Source organism: Chamaea fasciata, unplaced genomic scaffold (assembly GCF_029207755.1).
Source record: "Chamaea fasciata isolate MVZ Bird 193981 ecotype frontalis unplaced genomic scaffold, bChaFas1.0.hap1 SCAF_1, whole genome shotgun sequence".
Lineage (NCBI taxonomy): Eukaryota > Metazoa > Chordata > Aves > Passeriformes > Sylviidae > Chamaea > Chamaea fasciata.
In genome coordinates this window covers 87,900,628-87,922,293 of record NW_027094086.1, presented here as the reverse complement: position 1 = coordinate 87,922,293, position 21,666 = coordinate 87,900,628, and the positions used below count along the sequence as shown (strand labels likewise).

At 50.5% G+C, this 21,666-nt stretch overlaps 1 protein-coding gene across 3 annotated transcripts; it reads left to right on the top strand.

Annotated features, from left to right (window-relative positions):
- The first annotated feature begins 333 nt into the window (after positions 1 to 333).
- TFAP2A (transcription factor AP-2 alpha) lies at positions 334 to 21,065 on the top strand. 3 transcript variants are annotated; one of them, XM_066187942.1, is made up of 7 exons: positions 334 to 450; positions 8,582 to 9,016; positions 11,964 to 12,015; positions 13,645 to 13,876; positions 14,751 to 14,869; positions 17,170 to 17,311; positions 18,874 to 21,065. In XM_066187942.1, the coding sequence occupies exons 1-7, from the start codon at positions 418 to 420 to the stop codon at positions 19,160 to 19,162; spliced, it is 1,302 nt and encodes a 433-aa protein (XP_066044039.1). In that variant the 5' UTR covers positions 334 to 417; the 3' UTR covers positions 19,163 to 21,065. The 3 variants fall into 3 exon arrangements, with proteins under 3 accessions (XP_066044039.1, XP_066044031.1, XP_066044050.1); XM_066187934.1 differs by lacking the exon at positions 334 to 450 and adding an exon at positions 5,822 to 6,232; XM_066187953.1 differs by lacking the exon at positions 334 to 450 and adding an exon at positions 6,271 to 7,301.
- The last annotated feature ends 601 nt before the right edge of the window (positions 21,066 to 21,666 follow it).

Genomic DNA, 21,666 nt, shown 5'->3' with positions numbered 1-21,666 from the left:
GCCTCGGGCGGGCAGCCCGGCGGCAGAACTGCCCTCTGCTCGCGGCTGGGGGAGCACCAGGACGCTCACCCGGCTGGGGGAGCGCCGGGACGCGAAACCCTGGCGGAGCGGGCAGGGGTCCGGCGGCTGCAGGACGCCCGGGGCACGCTCGGGAGCCTCCCGAGGGGCAGCGCCGGCGGTGCCCCTGGAGCGGCGGTGCCGGACGGGCGCGGTGGGAGCGCGGTGGCGGGGGGCAGCGCGCAGGCAGAGCGGAGGCAGCGCGCAGGCGCGGGCAGGGAGCACCCAGCTCTTTATGGCCAGGTGAGAGAGTCCCGGCTCAGGTAAGGGGAGGATTTACCCACAGGCGTCCTAGGCGAGTGGCTTGCCCTCGCAGTCCATGACCAGCAGGGACCTGGGGACTCGGAGCCCGCAGCCAGGATGTCTATCCTTGCCAAGATGGGGGACTGGCAGGTAAGGTGACCCTCTGCCCTGGGGGGGTTTATTGTTATTTTGGGACGGAAGGCAGGGCTGGAGCGAGAAAGGTGACGGGCCCGGAGGGAGTCGGGGACAAGCCTGACGCTGGGGTTGGGTGTTTTGCGGCTCTCCGTGCTGGTAGTGCCCGCGGTCACTCGCGAGGCCCGACTGCAACAGGTAGAGTGCGGTGCACTGGGGTCGAGAGCTGCTCCGGCGCGGTGGGTGACACAACGCCGGCAGCGTGGGCCGGCCGAGGGCGGCGTGTGCCCGCCTGGCGTCCCTGTGCCCGGGGCTGACGGCGGCCTGCCCGCCGCGGAGCCCTGGACTGCCCGCGGGAGCCCAGGCGGGGCAGGGCCCGCAGCCTCCGGAGTGACCCGCCGCGCAGCGGGGCCGTGCCGCGGGAGCTGGAACCTCTCTACGAGCTCCCACCCCAGCCTGTCCCATGGAAAAATAACGCTGCTGGGTCCCACCCGGCAGCAGATGCGCCGGGGGCCCCCGAGGAAAGCACTACCTCGGGATGAGCTGAAGGGAAAAGCAGAACCCACCAGCGAAAGAGGCCGGGCGGGGAACACGCGGCCCGCCGGGGCCTCGGCCGGCCCCATGGACCCGAGGGGGACCCACACACACCACGGGCGACACTACACGTGTTGAGTTACCGAGGCTCACGATCCGGGAGACACTTGAAAAAACCCTGGAGAGCCCTGATGCCTGTCCGCTCGGGCCGGATGACCGCAATTTGCTGACTAATGAAAGGGAAGATGCACCCTCCTGTTCAAGCACACGGGATTTTCTTAGAGAAAATGACTTTTTAAATTTTTATTTATTCCCCAGGACAGTCCAGTTCCAGGTGGGAGCCTAGTTTCTTTTTCTGCTCCCAGCTTTTTACTCGCTTGACTAAGCTTTTCCTTAGACTACTTTATTTTTTTATTTCTTTAGGGTAGGAGCAAGTCGTCTTAAAAAAACCAAACAAACAAAAAAAAAAAAAAAAAAAAAAAAGGCGGGGGAGCAGTATAAGTAAACAAAAATTATTTAAAATTTTTCCATCTGCTAACATCTTTTAATCAGACCGGTGCGAAAAAACGATCAAAAGATTTTATTTTCTTTCACTGAAATCAATTCTTGCACAATCATCTTTACGGGTTATCTGCTTTGAAATCTATTCCCGACTTTTCCTTACAACTCGGCCTTCCTTGCTCCTTCTCCCCGCCGCTGCGAGGCCCCCCTGGCCGGAGGGGCCGGGCCGCGCGGACCCGCCTCCCGCTGTCCCGTGTGGATCTCTAGGGGAAAACCTCCCCCTCCCCTCGCAACCCTGCGCTCCACCGGCCGGGGCCTGGGGGAGAGAAGGCAAAAGGGTCAGGCCTTTGGCCCACGGGAGTACCGAGCAGCCGGAGGTGGGGGGCTGTCCCGGGTGGGAGGCTTTCCCGACCGCCCCGGTTCAGACAGGACGGCGCTAAGGGGCAATGGGCCCCTTTATCAACCCCCTTCCCTCCTCTTTTTCTCATCTCCAGCACACCCCCCCCCCCCCCCCCCCCCCGCCCCGGGGCATTAACTAGGCTTAATCTGCCAGCTCCATTTGAACCTCAATGGGAGTAAAAACAACAATTTACTCTCCTGCCAGTGGCAGACAAAAGCGCTGGTGAAAAAGAGCATCGGGGGTGGGTGGGAGTATGGTGGAGGTGGGGGGAAGGGGAAAGGGAAAAAAAAAAAAAAAAATCCGTTTAGGGGACATGGATGTTTGTGTGTGTGAAGGAGCAGTCCCGGGAGCCCGGAGACTTAGCCACCCTTCCCGGCGTGGCGACACGTGGGCCGGGGCCCCGAAGGCCCACTGCGGCTCCCCATCGGAGTTCAGGGGCCATTTGCTCCTAGAGGCAGTAAATTTTCCTCCGACGTCGAGGGCGGGGGGGAGGGTGGCCCCGGGAGGGTCTTCCAGGCCGACAAGTCAGGTTTTGCCGTCGGCAAAAGGAAGTTTCGGTGAGCAGTAGGGCAGCCAGGTGCGCAGGCAGCCATGGGGATGCCCGGCTCCTGGGGACGCCTGGGGACACGACTGGCGTGGCGAGCTGCGCCAGGCCCGACACGCCAGCCTTACGGCGAGGGGAATGCCTCGCCCTTCGGTCAAGCGAGGAGAGGATGGCGGGGAGGGAATAAAGGAAGAAAAACGGGAAAAACGAAGCCTTTCTCTGGATGGATCAAGGCTGGGCACCCGGAGAAATAAAAGACGAGAAGGGTGGAGAAGCAGCCCCCAGGAGGGCAGCCTTAGCGCTCTCTTAGCGGCACATTGTTAAGCAAACGAAGCGCTCCACCTAAGAAAGTACCGAAGTTTTATTGTGGTCATTGTTTTGTCCTTTTGCTCAAGTGCTTGCAAAAGACTTTTTGGCTCCTGCTACAGTCAATTTACCGCTCGCCCACTTCTATTTGGGAGATAATTTTGGATTTGTTTGGGGTGCTGTTTTTTTGGAGACGAATAGCCAACAGAGCCGAGAAGAAAAAAAAATAGTTTGCGAAGGAAAGAAGCTTTTAAATATATATATATATATATATATATATATATATATATATATATGAAAGAAGACAAAATACAGAGGGCAACAGAAGCCTCCACAGACAATAACCCTGTTCGAGCAGGACTCGAGCCTCGCATCTCCTCGCTTTTCGTCCTTTACCCCCTTGGAAAAAAAAAAGGAAAAAAATAAGTGGGTGGGGGGAGAGATAAATCCCATGGGGTGGCTTCATGGCTAGCTCCAAACTTTCTGAGGATCGGACGGTAGCCTCTTTGATTTCGCTGGCCACTTTCCTCCCCGCTGGCAGGCTGAGGCACGGGGGCTAGCAGCGGCCCGCAGGCAGACAGGCAGGGCCCACTGCCCCCCCGCGCCGCGGCTCAGCAGGTCGAAGAAAGCTTTTTTTTCTTTGTCGTTAATTTCTTCTCTTTTTTTTTTTTTTTTTTTTTTTCCTTGCTCGTGGGTCCCTTCTACCTGTGTCCATCGCTGCAGGTTGTTGTGCTGGCAAGCAATTGGGCTGTTGTTGATATGCTAATGAGGCGATTAGACTGTGGGTAAAGAGCTGGAAAAGGGAAAAGTTTCCACCATTAGAGGGAGATCTCCGAGCGCGGACGGGAGCGCTGCCGAGCCTCCGCCAGCCGCGCTCCCCACGCCGCCCGGCACCGCCACCGTAGGGAGAGGCAAGGCAGGGAGAACCAAATCCTCTCTCTCACGCCAATCCATGAAAATGCTTTGGAAACTGACGGATAATATCAAGTATGAGGAATGTGAGGTAAGCGCTTCCCCCGGGCCCGGGCAGAGCCCCGGCCCCGCAGCTGCAAGCAGGAGCCTTCAGCATCCCTCCGTCTCTCAATTTCGTTTAGGAAAACTTCTGCTCCGTCGTCAGGCTTCCTTGCGGTCCTGCAGCCGGAGAGGGGCTGGGGTCCTTCCCCAGGAACTTCGGGGCTTGTGGAAACACCGCTTTGTCGGAAGTGTATGAGGAAAGGCAAACAGGATCCAGAAGCAGCCTGGTCTATAGGTAGATCCTCCGTAGATAAGGCTCTTGTAGGATGCTACACTCATCCATATGGATGGATGGATGGATAGGCGGCTGGCTGAATGAATGGACAGATGAATGAATGAGAGGGCCAAGAGACAAAGGGAAGAGAATTATTCTTGCACTCTAGGTACCCGAGGCATCCAAATAAATTGGCTCAGGACCGACGCTTAAATTCAGCCTTTTCGATATATCTGCGGGTTCAATTATACCGAGCTGCACAAATTTACAGAGGTCAGCTGCCTAACTGAAATCACGGGAGCAGTGTTCCCTCAGCTTCCTAATTTTCAGGGCCACGTTCCCACGTGTTTCAGACATAGTAATTTAATCGCTTGGGACAAAAAAATCCACCTCATTCGGTTTTGGAGCCGTTCAGCACAGATTGCGTGCGCGCATCTCTCTCTGTGTCTGTATGTGCATCCATATATTTAGAATGAGGCGAGTGTCTTTTAATCTGACTAAAAAAGGAGAAGAGGAAAAAGAAGAGCGATTCTCAGGACCCATGCCTAGTCTCAAACCATCGAATACTATTGTCACCCGTTTCGAAAAAGTTGCCTGTGCAGTGCGTTCGAACCGCGCAATAAAAGACTCTACTTTGCAAGTGAACGCTGTTATTTGGTCGTGACCCACGCGGGAAGATCCCCTCAGCCTCGGCGGAGCCTTGCCGACATGCATCTCTGGGTCGAAGGGGGTACTCTCCCGTCCGACCCTGACGCTGGTTTGGGCGATGCTGTAGTTTAGGAAAGGGACCGAGGACTCGACAAGCTCAGCGCCGATTGATTTGGTGATCTAGTCCGGGATCGAGGAGTTTGGGATGAAGCTGTCTCCCGATGCGGGAGCTGAGTTTTAGGTCCACTCGCTGGCGGGTGCTTGATTTCTATGAATGAGGTGTCAGGGGTGTTGGTGTTTGCGGGTTGTGTAAGGTTTTTTTAATTATTATTTTTGGTTGGCTTTTTTTTTTTTTGTTTGTTTGTTTGTTTGATTTATATTTTTTTTTGGTGTTTTGGATTTAAAAAAAAATTCTTTCAACCCGGAGAAAAAGACATTCCTCAGCTGCATTTCGGGTGGAAAGAGTGCCTCTTCCCCCTCCCTCTCTTCAGGACCAGTCTTCCAGTTAGCACACGTGCGAGCGTGTGGATTTCATCGCAAATGGCTTTTGTTGCCTTGCGTTAATGGGACTTCGCACCGAGGTGTTACCAAACACGGAGGGAGCCGCTCCGCGAACCGGCCGGATTCTGTGCGTGTGTGTGGGGTTGGCTCTCCGTGTTTGCCTCGGGAGCGGGTGCGAGAACACTTAAGAGAGGATGGAAAAGAGGGTGGCTGTACACTGCCGGGGGTAGAACCTGCCTTAAAATTAAAAAAAAAAAAAAAAAAAAAAAAAAAAGGAAAAAAAGAAACACAAAATGAATGAAAGATGGGAAAAAATCCCCCCCCCCCCCAAAAAAAAAAAAAAAAAAAGAGGCAAAAACAAACCCAGAAAAAAGGGCATGAAAGCCCGGCCAGCCGCGCTCAGCGCCCGGGGCGGCCGGAGCGCCGGGGGGTCGGGGCGGGCGGGCGGAGCGTGGGGCCGGGCGCCGGCGGCGCGGCGGCTGCGGCGGGGCAGCGGCGGCGGCGAGCGGAGCGGTGCCTGTTTTAAGGGAGTTGTTTGGGAGTTGCACAGCCAGTCCGACGGGTTGCGCCGGAGCCCCGGCTTGTCTGGGCCGGGAGAAGCGCTCGCCTAGCCTCTTTTCCCGGCTCCCGCTCCCCCCAGCGTCCCTCCCGCCCTCCTTCCTTCCCCGCCTTGCTGCCTCTTGCCTTTTTTCCCCGTCTCTTCCCGGATCCTCCGAGAGGGGGGCCGCGGGGAGCCCGGCGGATGCTCCTTGGGCTCCCCAGCCCCCCCGCCTCGGGCGCCCGCTGGTCTCGGCTTTGGGTTCGAACCGGAGGAGGAGAAGGAGGAGGAGGAGGAGGAGGGCTGACACCCAGAGGGGGAGACACCCAAAAAAACTTTCCCAGCCGGTTTCCGGGACGTGGGGCACGGAGGCGAGCCGGCTCGGCGGCGCGGGGCGGCCGCCGCGGGGGCAGCGGCGAGGGGAGCCCCTTGGCGGGGCGCCGTCCGGGCATGGACGGGGCGGCGGGCGGTCCCACGGAGCCCACCCCGCGCAAAGGCGGCGGCGGTGTGGCTGAGGGCGGCAAGAACCAAGCGGGAAGCGAGCAGCCGCTCTTCTCTCTAGGCTTTGAGGCCGGCTACGCGCAGCAGCCGCAGCCCGAGGTGCGCCCGCGAAGGACTGCGGGGCTGGGGACATGGGAAGGCGACAGCCGGTGGGGGAGGGAAGGGAAGCGTAGCGAAGGTGAGGAAGGAAGGAAGGAGGGGGGGGAGATTCCGCGCCCCCTCCCCTCTCTCCTTCTGCCCGTCTCTTCCACTCCTCCCTGTCCCCCCCTCTTTCTGCACCCCCCCCCCCGGCTCCCACCCTCTCCCTCTCTCCGGATCTCTTTCTCTTTCACTTTTGCATGCCCTGCAACCTTTTAAAATGTTGCCCCTTTCCTGTGATTCGTCAGACGCAGCAGCATGTGCCCCCTCTCTCTCTCCCGCTCCCTCTCTCTCCCTTTTTGTCTCTCTCTCCCTCTCCCTCTCCCCCATCTCTGATTAGATACACTGATTCTTCATTCAATGGACGTCATTTAGAACAGGCTCTGCCTTGAGTTGCCTTCTCGCTTCACGCTCGATTTCCAGCCATTCTTCCCTTATTAAGTGTTCGTGTAATATTAATAGTCATGAATATCTGCTATTAGGAGTCTCCAGGAAGGCAGCAGATCTGTTATTAGGAGCTCAATTGAAGCAGCAGCTAAGTCAAAGGAGAAAAAGAAAGAAAGAGTCAGAGGAAAAAAAAAAGGATTAAGAAACAAACACACACACGCAAAAAAAAAAAAAAAGAAAAAAAGAAAAGAAAAAAAAAAGCGCAAAACAAACAAAAAACAAAACAAAACAAAAAAAGCAAAAAAAAGCAGCCAACTTTGACTCCTCACACCGCGCCAGGATAGAGAGCTCGCCTTGGGAACACCCGATGAAGGGCAGCAGAGATCGGTGCAAGTTCTGATGGATTATCGTGGCGCGCCCGCGGTGCAGGAGCAGCCTCGGCGCCCCGGTCCTGCCGCCCGTGCCTAGCGCCGGGCTCCGGCCGCGCTCCCTCCGCGTCCGCGCCTCGCCCGCACCCGCGGGGCTCCGCCGGGGGCTGCGCGCTTCGCCGGTCCCTTTCCTCTGGCTTTTTGTTAATTTTTTTCTACCTTGACTTGTAACCCCCGACTCTTCGCAGATGTTAGTGCACAGTTTTTCGGCTATGGTGAGTTGCTTCACGTTTCTCTCGGAGGGGGTTCGGTGCGCGCTGGGTGTTGTTGCTATTGTTGTCGGCGGTGGCAGTGGGGGTTTCGCACCCAGCTTTCCGGAGAGGGCTTTTTTTCCTTTCCTTCATTTTTATAAATTCGGTGGTTTGCATTTCCCCCTTTCTCTCTTTATTTTTCTTTTCTTCTCTCCCCTCCCCCCCCCGCTTTTTTTTTTTTTCGGTCTGCTTCTAGCGAACGGCTAAAGGCTTTGCTTGGACCCTACCGCTTCGATTCCTTCACCTTGCCACCTGCAAACGTAGTATTTTCGCTTTCTCGTTTCCCATTTTCGGAACCGTGGTTCTTTCCTTCGAATCCTACTCCGTGGAGGCCATTCCTTTTGCCCCAGACGTTCATGTGGGCTCATCTGCCCGGCCTGGGGAGCCGGCAGAGCCGTGCCGAAACGCCCGGGCTCATTTCGGTGCAGCTTGTCCGTCGGGGCGGCGGCGCTTCTCCCGGCTCCCTGCCGCATTCCTCCGCTTCCTCGGCGGCCGGGCCGCCGCCGCCGCCCGCTCCGCTCCCAAACCGCACGCTGGCCAGCCCGGGCTTCGGCCGGGCATCGGGACGGCTCTCCCCGTAGCTGGGGGACCGTGGCAGTGCTTTCTCCCCGAAACATTCCTAAAATTCTTGGGGGGAACTACCGGTTTGTTTGCAGCCCATTTCGGCGTTTTCTGGTAACAAAATGGCAGTGGGCTTGGATTTCCCAGGGTTTTCTTGGGACGCGCGCGATCGGTAATGTCAGCGACAGCATTTATCTCGGTTCTCCTAAGGGCCGGAGGAAGGATTTTGGGTCGTGGCCGAATTATTATTTCAATAACGCTCGCTTGTGAATTATTCTTTTTATTTGTGGGAAATACCTGCTCCTTAAATGCCCGGGCGCGATCTGTTGTGAATCCACGCTGTATCGCCGCAATGTTTTATTAATTATTATGTTGTAATTATTGCTATAATTGCTGTTATCATTATTGCCGTTATTATTGTTTTTTTAAAAAGTGAGACTGCCTCTTAATGATTTGGGAAGAGAAATCAGAGGCAGAGAGATCCCCAGATCTGCTTTTCTCCGCCTCGGAGATGATGATTTGCCCCTCATTGCCCTATAGATGAAATTTTCAAGGCGATTTTGAGGAAAATCAGTTTGATATTATCTTTGTTTTTCTTTTCTCCTTTCCCCTCCCCCTCCCCCCCTCCTCTACCCCCTCCATCCCCCAACCCGCGCCCCCCCCCCTCCCGCTCCCCACCTCAGGAGCGCCACGACAGTACCAGCAACGGGACAGCCCGGCTACCCCAGTTGGGGACCGTGGGTCAGTCTCCCTACACCAGCGCCCCACCGCTCTCCCACACCCCCAACGCCGACTTCCAGCCCCCTTACTTCCCTCCCCCTTACCAGCCCATCTACCCCCAGTCTCAGGACCCCTACTCCCACGTGAACGACCCGTACAGCCTCAACCCCCTCCATGCCCAGCCACAGCCCCAGCACCCAGGATGGCCGGGACAGAGGCAGAGCCAGGAGACGGGGCTGCTCCACACGCACCGGGGTTTGCCCCACCAGCTCTCGGGGCTCGACCCACGCAGGGACTACCGGCGGCACGACGACCTGCTGCATGCCCCGCACGGGCTGGGCTCGGGGCTGGCCGACCTGCCCCTCCACTCCATCCCCCACGCCATCGAGGACGTGCCGGTAAGCCGAGGGGCCGCCCCAGGGCCCATTCGTCCCTCTCACCGCGGGAGCTCAACGTCGGGGGCAGAGGGAGGGAGGGAGGGAAGAGAACACCCCACCCCCCCCGCCAAAAAAAAAAAAAAAAAGGTGGAAGGGAAGAAGCGAACTCCCCCCAGGGAAAAGTGAAGCCCCCACCTAGAACAAAAGGTTCCCTCAGCTCGTCCCTGTGCTATACCTCCCCGCTAACTTGCCCACTAAAATATAAATAAATCAAATTACTGTCATCGTTAACAATATATTTCCTTCTCAATGACAATAAGCTGTTACGATTGGAAGAATATATAATATCACCACAGGGCCGTGCATTTGGGGATTTCTTACTGCCTTGGGAAAGACACGAGTCTGAAATGCCTGTGAGGACATTTAACGAGATCTCACAAATGTAAAGGGGGGAGGAGGGGGTGGGAGGGAAGTGCATGAAAGTGGCCTAAGAAGGAAAAATTTGTTTCCTATTATTACAGGATTGGCATATGGGATAACCACATCCAAAGTTATAAGAGGGTATGGGCAGATTCTCTTCTATAAAGGAATTAATTGACAAATCAGGGAAGAGGTATACTAAAATGCTGCCGCCTTCTTTTAGTAGCGGTGCAAAGGGATGACCTCATAAATCATTACCTATGGGTTATCGAATTCGAGTCAGACCTACTACACCCTATATTAAATTAAATGTTGGGAGCCTATTGGAGGATGCATTATTTGGGGGATATAATTCTGTTATCGATGAGTACAGACTTTAGAAATGATTTCTAATTAAGCATGACATTAGTGCACAGGCTACTTACAAAGCAAGCCAGGGCTATTGTTCAGTTAGGAAAGTGGCCTTATGCAACATGATAGGTCATGATCAAAGTTCATCTTTCTGGGTTTCTCCCCGAAAATGGAATTAGAACATGGCAATAAATTTATTAAAGCCCACAGAGCTCATGCTGAGGGACTGAAGCTGCTTGACTTGCAGGAGAAAAGAGGAGGGAATTGTGGTATCTGGATGTGATTTTTGCTGAAATGCCATCCCAAATTACAGGATCAAATATTACAACAATATACTCGCTGACAGTTTAATGAGTACAGTTTCGTGTTGCAAGGATAATGTTCAGATGAACTTACCTATTTTTGGGGGTCATTTTGAAATCTTTTGTAAATTATACTCCGAGAAAATAGTGAATTTATTACAGCCCTCATCTGGCTAAATTAGCCACAGAAAATTGCTGGTTGTGTTTAGCAGTTTTGCAATAAACGCATACGTTTTCCAAAGTGGAGGATTTAGTAAGCAATTTGGATCCGTTAAAAGCAGGTCGACTCTTTAAACTTGATATAAAATAACATGGAGGCAATCGTATGAATAAACTAATTTGTTGACTGCAAGCCCCTGATTGCTATAGGAAGAACATGACCTAAAACGTTCTCTTGAATTCTCCCTCTTCTCACTTGTGCTCCATGGCAGTGGGCTGATTCGGGAAGCCTCCTCTGCAGATCTATGAATTAATAGCATTGCTCTACTTCGTGAAAACCAAATGCCATCTGGTTTAAATCCTTGAGCCAGACTAGCCTTTTTTTTTTTCCTCTGTAAGACTGAATCAGCAGGCTTCATGAAGGAGAGTAAAAAATAAGAGGGTGCATCTTTTAGGTGTATTTTATCTAGTTTGTTTTTTTTTTTTTTTTAAATCCTTTACAGAAATCTGAGTTGGGAGGGTAATTTTTGAATTTTTCTGTTGCTGCAACAGTTAACCTTTAATAAAATCGACTGCTAAATATTTAAGAAAGTCAAGTAGATGGTGAAAATTATTTAATCATAAATATCTCTGTGGGATTTTAAACTTAACAGTCCTCCCTGTACGGAATATGTGTAGAAATAACACAAATAAAAGTATTATGCCACACTACATTTACTTTATGGGTTTAGGGTGCATGCATAAAGGGATCATATTTCCCCATATAGTTAAAACACAAGAACTGCAGCAGTAGTCATTTCTGAACATTTCTCAATTTAATTATACTTAAATCCAGAAGCACTTTAGGCAAGTTACAAATGAGAGCATTGAGTATAATAAAACCTGTAATAAAGCAACTTAGTACCATCCACCCGGAATCATTGAGATCAGGCACAATTAACAGGAGCATAAATCCAAGACAGAATGGAAAATGTTAGAATCAGTATTATTGTTGGACAAAGACTAGAGAAGGAAGTAATAGTTTTTTAAATGGTAATGCCTGGGTTTTGTAACGATTGCGAAATCTTCTATCTCAGCAGCACTGGTGTTAATTTGTAAACACAGCCAGACATTATATTGCCTGTCAGTTTTTGGAATTAGAAAACATGATTTCATTTGACTTTCTAATCACGTCGTGACTCCGCCGCGCGAACCCCAGCTGTAGCCGCGACCGCGGAACCTGCGAGGGGACAATAGTGGGGGAGCCCGGGGGTGCGCGGGGTGCGCGGGCCCCCCCGGCCGCGCCGCGCTCCTTTGTGCTTTCCCTCCTGCGGGCGCGGGAGCGGGCACAGCGGCGGGGAAAGGTTGGGTCGGGCCCGGGCTGCTTCCCGGGGAGGAGGAAAGGGACCGGGAGGAGAGTCTTCAGAAGCTTGAGGCCACTCGGGCCTCGGGGGTGTGTGAGTGATTTATTATATTTTTCTTGGGGATCGGGGGAAGAGCTGAGAGGGATGCAGGATTCCTCTCGATAAAGGAAATCCCCCCCCCCCCCCCAAATCGCCTTCCTCCCTTCTCCTCCTCCCACCCCTCCCTTTCCATGCAGGATCTGTTGTTTCCCTCCTCATACCGTGCCTAGGAATGGCGGGGGGGGGGGGGGGGGGGGACACAGAAAACTTCTCCTGCACCCCATCCCACCGCGGCCCTCCCTGCCTTTTGTTGTGGTTGTACACTGACATCCCTGCCTGTTCCTTTTGTTGCAGCACGTAGAAGACCCCGGTATTAACATCCCAGATCAAACTGTAATTAAGAAAGGTAAGCTGTTTCCTTGCGCATACCAAACATGTCGTCACAGGCTGGGGACTGCTCGCAGGGAAGACTTACCCGGCCTCCCCCCTCTCCCCTCCAGCCCCCCGGCCCCGGGCTCCTTCCTCTGGCATGTACTGTTGGCCGAAAGGTTGGAAGCAAAGAAAAACGGGCGATGTGGGTTGAAATCTTAAGTGGCCACGTTTGCTGGGTATTTTAATTATTATTGTCGTTAACGGGGAAAAATGTTAGCAGATGATCTAGAAAATCCGAGCCGGTCTTTTAGTGCATTAGCAAACAATTGGGTTTCATGGTCCTGCCCCATGCATCTGGCTGAGCGGGGGGCTTGAATCGTTGGTGGTAAACGGGGCTGTGGAAGTGAAATCGTTGTACCCCATCCTTCGGGTTTTCTTATTTAAATCACGCCGGTGGTGAGGTGGACTGGTGGAGAACAAGGGGCGAGTTTCTGGAAACTGATGTCTATCGGTGGTTAGGATGATTCGGTTTTCGTTGGCTTTGTGCGCTTGCTTCACTTGGAATTTATTTGCATGGAAGCTGGTACCCAAATCGTGCAAAATATTTATTCCAAATTTTCACTCGATTTTCATTTCCCGTCGTTCTTCGGACAACCTAAGGATCGGGAAAGGTGGCACAGCTCATTTTGCAAAGCAGGTTTTCGGTGGAAAGGGATGGGGTTTGTGTTTGGATGCCGTGTAGTGAGACGCTGTTGGAGTAAAACTGGCAGGGTGGAAGGCGCAGCTAGCTCCTGCCTGCTCTGAGGGGTGCTATGGCTGCGTGGCCGCCTGGAATTTGGGTACTCAGCCCACCACAGGAGAGAGATGCTGAGTAGAGACACTCTCCTCTCTAACCCTAATCGCTGTACAGCCAGCGAACCTGAACTTTCATACTCCCCCCACCCCCCGCCTGTAAAGCCTTTGTCACGTCAAATTAGATGTGCAAAGGATAAATCTTAAGAGATGCTCTTTCCAACTCGACATGATAATTGGCTCTTTTATTAGTAATCTCAAGAGTTCGTTTAACTCCTGTTGTATCTATTAGCCTTCCCAGAGCTATTAATGTCACAAGTGATCTATCCAAAACGGAGAGAGCCCCCCGCTTGCTTGGACTGCTCCCGCCAAGCGGAGCGGGCTAAGGCAGAGGAGAAAGGGAAGGCGGGCGGGACCCGAGACACCGAACGCTGGCACGGCCCGGCACCTCCCTGCCGGCCGCCGCCGGGCAGGGACCAACCTATGTTTTGGGGCGCCGGTTCTCCGCCGCGTTACGCGTTTTCTATTTCTAAATTTGTGTGCTGGCGGGGCCCCGGGGTTGCCACACATCCCGCCGGCGGCGCCGCTGCCCGGGCACGGCCCGGCCGCCCGACACGGCGGTACCGACGTGCGGCACCCGGCGCGGGCTGCGGGGCCTTTTCAATCTCCCGGCTGCAGTTCGAGGGATGTCCGGCTCTCTCCCTGCGCCTCCCGACGAGAGAGGGGAGGGGTGCCCGCGCTGCGTCCCCGCTGCCCCGCCGACGGTGCGGGGCCGGGGCTGGCCGCAGAGAGCGGCTCGGGTGCTTCCCCTTCCCTCCCCGGCTCCCCGCCCGCTCCTCACCCTCACCTCCCTGCTCCTCCCTCCCTGCAGGCCCCGTGTCCCTCTCCAAGTCTAACAACAACGCCGTCTCCTCCATCCCCATCAACAAGGACGCGCTCTTCGGCGGGGTGGTGAACCCCAACGAGGTCTTCTGCTCGGTGCCGGGCCGCCTCTCGCTGCTCAGCTCCACCTCCAAGTACAAGGTCACGGTGGCGGAAGTGCAGAGACGCCTGTCGCCGCCCGAGTGCCTCAACGCCTCCCTGCTGGGCGGAGTGCTCCGGAGGTGAGGGGCGGAGGGACGCGGGAGGCGGGATGCCGGGCTGTACCGTGCGGGAGGGAGGGATGGAGGCAGGGAAGGAGGAGGACGGGCGCCCACGCGGGGCGGTGGCGCGGGGGGAGTGCGGCGGCTGCCGCTAGGGGGCGGAGCGCGCGCGGCTGGCGGGGCAGCGCGGCCGGGCGGCGGGAGGGGGCCCGGGCGCTGTCGCATGGCAACGCGCGGGCTCCCGCGGCCCCCGAGCCCCGCCGTGGGGGACCCCTGCGTGTCCCTGTCCCTCTCTGGCCATGAGCACCCCCACGGGCACACACACCCACCCCCCGGGACCGGCTTAGTGGCAGGCGCTCCGCCATGGGCTCCCACCCCGTGGCCTCGCCCAGGCAATTAGGCAGTGCCTGGGCAGGGAATAACATCCAGGATTAATTAAGGCAGCTCCCATCTCCGCAGCCTCGCTTAGCCCAGATCTGCTGCAAAGCCACAGATGGGCCGTGTAGAGTTTGGCTCTGGGGCTGCCGGCCCCGCAAATCGGCCTCCTCCCCTCACGCCTGGGGAGAAGCTGCCTTCGTGTCCATGGCACCTTGGGAGCTCAGGGAGAGACACCTCAGAGCTCCCCATCAGCTCTGGGGCTGATCTAGACCTTAGTGAGGGCTGCTGTTCTCTCGGTGTGGAAACATCCAAAGCACCATCCCTGTATCTGGGATTCAGCTTTCAGCAGCAGTTGGTCTTGAGCCTCCCACAGCCATGTATCCCATCCCTTGTGCCTAAACCCTTTATTCCCTTCCCTGGGAAGGGATATGTTGGGGTCATGTGGGGGCGGGAGCTGAAGTAGGAGCAGGTGTTTCCCCAGGCCCCATTTCTCAACGCCTTTTTCTCTGTGGAGCAGGGCAAAGTCTAAAAATGGAGGGAGATCTCTGAGGGAGAAACTGGACAAAATAGGACTAAACCTGCCAGCTGGGAGGCGTAAAGCTGCTAACGTTACCTTGCTCACATCACTCGTGGAGGGTAAGTGACTCAAAGAGCTGGGAGGGCTCCTTTGGAAATTGTGCCTGTTGCCTTTGCCAAATGGGAGAAGACTTGCTGTTGGGTCATTTGGGTTTTCATTCTCCTTTCCCAGAGTCAGTGCTGCTCATTGGCATTTGCAAGGGCACTATTTTCTGTGTCTTAAAAAATGATCAGGTTAATTGTGTGCCTTTGCTTTTTGTTATAACCTGAAACGGGTTTGTGCGAGTCCTGCAGACTCAGCAAAGCATTCTATTATTTATTTGCTTTTAAGTTTCCGAGCTAGATGTTTTCAGGGCCCCATCTTGCTCGCTCATTCAAATGTAAGTAAGCAGATCTCATTGGGAGCTGCATGGGAAGGATCCCTGTGAAGGGGGATTGTGGGTTTAGCCCCATAAGGCACCCATGAGTATCGGGTTGGAAGTTATGGGCAGCGAAGCCTCTAATACTTCACTGCTGTTCTTCTGTCACAGGTGGACAACCAAGCAATTTTAAATGTCAGAAACTGCAGCTACTTTAAGTTTGTTCTCCCTCCCAGCCTGCAGCCGCATAACAGTAAATCATTTAACTTTTCTGACATCTGCATTTGAGAAATGCGTGACCATTACTTCCTGAATTAATTTGGGAATCCTTGACCTCAGCCATGAATTAATGGTGTCATGAAAGCCTCAAAGTTGCACCACTACCAGCCCCCACTCCCTTTTGGTTCTCATTTTCAGAACACATGTTCCCTTGGCTATATTATTCTCCTCTGCCTTGCTTTGGCTGGAAAAGGTGCATCTTGCTTTTAATGCCTTGGGATGTCCTATGCTGTCTGTACAGGGAAGTGGGAAGCTCAAGGGTTTGTAGTCATTTAGTTTTGAAGCAGTGGCTGTGTCACGCTGGCTGACACAAAGTGTGTCTGAGGCCTGCAGATATACCCCCTCTCCTTTCCCCTTACTTATGAGTTTGCCTGCATTTTAGACTGGTTCAGTTTGTAAAGGGCTTTTAAACTCAGCCTGAGCTGTCTAGGTCAAGGTTGAGTTTGGTTGTCTAGGCAGGAATTTGTTTTGTTGTCACCTCACATTCTGTGAGAAATGTTTCATGTTGGAGGAGACGGGGGAAGAAGTGCCTGAGATGATGCCAAGAGTCATTTCTTTAAACATCAGGATTAGTGAACGAACTATTTTTATGCTGTGTGGAAATTACCGCGTCTTCATGTTTCTGAAAAGACTTTGCAATTGCATTGACACGCTGTGGTTAAAAAAATCACGAGGGGAAAACTTGTAAAAAGTCTAGATTTGGTAGATGCTTAACATTATTTGTGATGTTAATGAATATGGAGAAGGTTTTATGGTAATCCATTGTTCTGTTTGGCTTTCACGTACAATGGCTTTGAAAAGAATGATTTTTTTAAAAAAGCAAGACCAGAGGCCTGATCTTCAGATAACTTAGTGATGGTGGCTAATTTTGGGGAGATGATAGTATAAACATTGCTGGGGCTTTGAGTCCTGTAGTGATGAGGCAGTTTCTAGAGTATTGTTATTGTTTATGATCCGCTCCATTTTATGGAAACAAGCTCACTGGACTGAGGCTTTGAAGCTCTAATTGGCGCATGCGTTCTTCCGGAGCTAGAGCTAATGGCAGGAAGCCCTGCAGTAAAAACCAACTGGTTCAGGAAATTAAAACCAAAGATTTGAAAATCAACAAAACAGACAGAGTCGGTGGAATGACCCTAAAATTCTCATGGTTAATCGTTTGGGGGTGAACATATAATTATATGCGATCAAGGTAAATTTTAAACACTTAGCTGTTTAATGCATTTTATTTAGAAGAGCTCTAGGAGTAATTATGATCAATATTAATCATTGATGCATTGCAAAAGAATATGGAGATGTGGCTGAGGCAAACACATTTTCAGAGTAAATAGCTGTGAATAAAATGTACATAAATGGCTCTCTATAGGTATGGAGATGTAAATCGAAGCGCGCATTCTATGTGGATGGAACCTGTCTATCTAAAAGTATCTCTTAGTCAATGTGACCTTTTAAAAATTCTTATGCGAGATTTCACTCCTAACAGTTGTTATGAAAATACGGATTTGCATTACCTTCGACTGAAGCAAAGAAAACTGCACGATAAGATGTAATTAGCTTTTCTGGCCCTAACTTTTTCAAAGAGAAAATGTCCAAGCTTTTGAGAAGAGAAGCCCAAGTAGAATGTAGTGGTTTTCTGGAGTTTTTTTCAAATAGATTTTTGCCTCTGTGCGATGTGTACTGATGAGCTGTGTTTCTTTCCATCCCCACCCATGCCTCCCTATTCAGGAGAAGCAGTACATCTAGCTAGAGATTTTGGGTACGTTTGTGAGACAGAATTTCCTGCCAAAGCAGTAGCTGAATTTCTCAACCGACAACATTCCGATCCAAACGAGCAAGTCACAAGAAAAAACATGCTTCTAGCTACAAAGTAAGACATTTAACTTTCTGGCATGTTGCTTAGAAATAAGGAAGGGGGACAAACTTGTGTTTGGGGCTTTTATTTGTGAAGATATTTGTTTGCTGCATGACCAGTGGCTGATAGCTTTGTAAGTTGTGAGGATGTGTGTTGGCCCTTCTGGTATAGGAGAACTACAGACCAGTTTGGTTTCCTTCAAGTCAGTGTGTGCAGATTACCTTGAATGTGAATTGTGCAAATTGAGGGTGGATGTTTAGTTACAGAAAAAGCAGTAATTCTTCAAAGCAAAACATTTTCTGGGCCTACTCACTTAGCTTATCAATTTAAGTAGAAGGGGAACGCTTCCCATCGACAACAAAATAAACCTGGCACATTAAACTGATTTCAGTTCATTAAAATCGGCAATGGTTCTTCCTGCCTAAGCAGCTCTGTTACTTAGCAAATATAGGGGTATTAAAAATATATTTTAAATGACAATCTGCATGCAGTTAAAAATGCTAGCAGAGTTTATCGCTGGTGGGGCTGCCTAGAGTTCCAGGTGGTGCGTGAAAAGAAAATGATTGTTTTGGTATGTTTGCTGGAAATTAAAAGGGTTGTTTAGTAGCCCTTAATTACCAATGGAGGTGTCACCAAAGGGCACAGTGCCAGAGGACACAAGCAGGAGATGGGAGTTGCTTTATGGCTGGAAGACATTAATGTGGGTTTTAGAATACAAACTGTTTCAACATGCCTCTGAGCTCTCTTGCTGTAAGGTGTGTTATTTCTCCAATCATTTTTTGCAGTGAGGGGGTGATATAACCTATCTTCTGCACCATGCCCTCGTATCCTCTCTTCTCACCTCCCTGGAAGGAAATTTCCAGGCATTGGTTAGCGTCAGCCTTTCCCTCTGTGGAAACGTCCCTTTGGATTTGGAGATAGAGATTTACATATATAAATGTTTCCGAATACCCTAATTTAAATCCTCAATTGCCCGCTCTGCCCTCACTCATTCTTCCTCGCACACAGGTGTGTGTTTTAGCTTTGTGAAGGAAGAGGCCCATATGTCTCTCTGATTCCCCCCCAAAAATGGAATCTTCTGAGATATGGATAAATCCCTTAGCCTAGCTTTGGATATCATAGCCTGTCTATTAAGCCTGCTCAGAAGCTTTAAACTGTGTTTGTTCTCCAAACCCCAGCTGGGTAGGGATGTCTGTGGAGAGTGTTGAGGGGTAAGATACGGAGAGCAGTGGGGCAAGAGGCACGTGTCTCCGTGTTCCTGTTGTCTGCCTGTGTTGCATGGGGTGGGCTGGGGTGTGATGTGTGGTGTGCTGTCGTGTGTGCACACACGGTGAAGGGAAGAGGTTTGTGCGTGCAGGGGAGGTGTGAGAATTAGGGGGAAGGATGCATAGAGAGGAGAGGGAGAAGGGAGAGAGTGTGTGCGCTCAGGAGCAGGAGCCCCCTTGAGCCATGGTCTTGTGCAGTCTAGCAGGAAGAATGCACGGGCTCTGCTGCCACCAGTGATGGTTCATTTCTCTCCCTCTCTCTTCCCTTCCCTCCCTCCCTCCCTCCATCTCTCTGCTCCATTTGTGCTACAGACAGATCTGTAAAGAGTTCACCGACCTGCTGGCTCAGGACCGATCTCCCCTGGGGAACTCGCGGCCCAACCCCATTTTGGAGCCGGGCATCCAGAGCTGCCTGACCCACTTCAACCTCATCTCGCACGGCTTTGGGAGCCCGGCAGTGTGTGCTGCTGTCACCGCCCTGCAGAACTATCTCACCGAGGCGCTCAAGGCCATGGACAAAATGTACCTCAGCAACAACCCCAACAGCCACACAGACAACAGCACCAAAAGCGGCGACAAAGAGGAGAAGCACCGAAAGTGAGGATTCCCCCCCACATACACTCCTCTCCCTTCCCCCTCATAGCCCATCGATCCATTCATCTCCCTCCTCCCTCTCCCCGGCACCCAGCACCCCAGGCTACAGCAACAGAATGAGCGTCCTTCTGCCAGTCCTGTTCTCTGACTCTGCAGGACTGCTCTGCCCTCTCTCCACACCCCTTCCCAGCATCCACATTTCCATTTGCTCCCACCTGAATTCCCCCCTCTTCCCACTGCCACCATCGTTTTACCCCAGTTTGGAGCCTAAGAGAACAGAACAGGGGGACGGAGCCAGCAAAGAAAAAAAGTTCTGTGTTGAGTTTGTGAACTTTTTTTTAAAATAAAACAAAAGGAGAAAAAAAAAACCAACAAAAAATAAAACAAAAAAGAAAAGGACTTTTTTTTTCTAAAAATATATTAAAAAATTAAAAAAAACAAACAAACAAACAAAAAGAAATAAATAATACTTAAAAATTCTATGAGCTTCACCGGACTGAATCACCACCTTCCCTTACATAAACTTCAGTTAAGATTGTAGCCATACTAAAAATGAAAAAAAAAAAAAAGTGAAAAACTCCAACAGCAACAACAGACATACAAAAGTCAAAAAGGACTGATGACATTTTATCAGTATTGTGAATAAACTTGAACACAAAACACAAGCGGTTCCATGTCATATCTTCAGTTGTAGAACTTTTTCCTGTCCAAGGTAAAGTGACCAACTTGAACTTTCTATTGCAACACGATTCACGGTTATTATATAAGGGAATCAGTGTTCATGTATGTATATATTTATTTATGTGTAATTTAATGGGAATTGTAAATATGGTGAGTCTGTTTTAAGCCTTTTTTTATTTATCTGGTGATCTCGTTTACCTCTTGTTTAGTGGGTTTTAAATCTTCCCCTCTTAGTTCATCATGTGGTTCATGGTACTTATTTAGATATCAGAGGTTTTTTGGGGGTTTTTCTCTGGGATTCTTCATTTTTAGCCCTGTTGTAGCATGTTAAAAGCGACAATGAAGCAGCTGAACAAATAAAAAACCATAAATTTTTATATATAATTAGTATGACATTTAGTTTCTCATTGAAGGTAAAATAAAGTGATGTTGGACCCTGGCAAGGTTTTTAAACATGTTAGTGGTTTTACAACCTTTATGTGTTGTGGAAAATGAAAAAAGTTATTTTCATCCACTGTCCTTCTCCTGAAAGCACCAACAGAGCAATAAATTAATATTGTCTTTTAAAACAAGATTTAGCTTTACTTTCCTTTTTTTCCCCGTCTTTTTTTTTTCTTTCTTTCTTTCTTTCTTTCTTCCTCCCTTTCTTTTGTTGTTTTTATTTTTGTCCTGGTTTTTTTTGTTTGTTTTTTTTTTTTTTCCCAAAGAACTTCAAACATTTGGGACCACCTGGTATCCTGTATTTCCACTGGCCATATTGGAAGCAGTTATAGTTGTATTGTATTGAGTTGTGCCGGCAGTAGTTTCCATGCCTATCAATGTATCATAGTCCTTTGTTGCCCAGATAAATAAATATTTGATACGCTTTATGTCGATTTTTTTATTCAGTAGCTGTCTTTACCCAGGCGTATTTTTGTTCTTGGCAGTATTTTTTATTCAGTATGGTTACAGTAATTGAGTTTAACTCTCCCTTGACAATTGCTCCTTGCAATAAGCAGCTGAACCCATTGTTTCCCTCAAGTATAATAAAAACTTACTTTCAACTTGGAGTTCAGAGCAGGGTATCATTTAGATATTCCACTGAGTCTGTATTCAGACAAATGACACAATAAAGCACAATGTATTCTTTTGGATAAAAAATTGTCTGTACTACTAACAAAAATGACACACTATCTTTTCTTTAACCAAAACATAATTTTATTTAAAAAATAAAAGTTTTATTTTATTTATGTTGACCTCTAGGTTTTTATTTATGTTTATATATAGCATACAGAATTATAAGCCTATAAAATTTTGTACATGTAGTTGTCCTAACAGAGAGCAGAGATTAAAAAACACATTTCAAGAAGGACATTTAAAAAAGAATCATTACTGAGAAAATTCTGAAATTAATGCTATGAAAAAATATTTATACTGATAAACCAGAGCTGGGTGCTCCCTCCCCCTCAAGAAAAAAGAAAAGCTCCGTAGTTGATGCCAACAAAATCATCTCATGGTTGTGAACTTTAGTGAAATCTTGCAGGAGACAGATTATTTCTGATTGATGGTTCGTGTTTTAGTGGAATGAACAGACTGACATTTTGAGATGGCTGTGTCAGTTTATAAGGGACTGAATTTTTTATCTTGAGTTTCTTCTTGTGGAAACCAGTTGTGAAACAGGGAAGTTCGCTTTAAAAAACATGGAGTGTGTGTCTCAAAGATGGGCTATAAAAACATGTGAGAATTCAGATTTTGAATCTATTTTCTTTGGCCCGGGGGGTAGGTGAAGTCAGGATCAGGCTGGATTATGTTATATCATAGGAAGGAAGACTTAATGCAGTTTAGAATGTA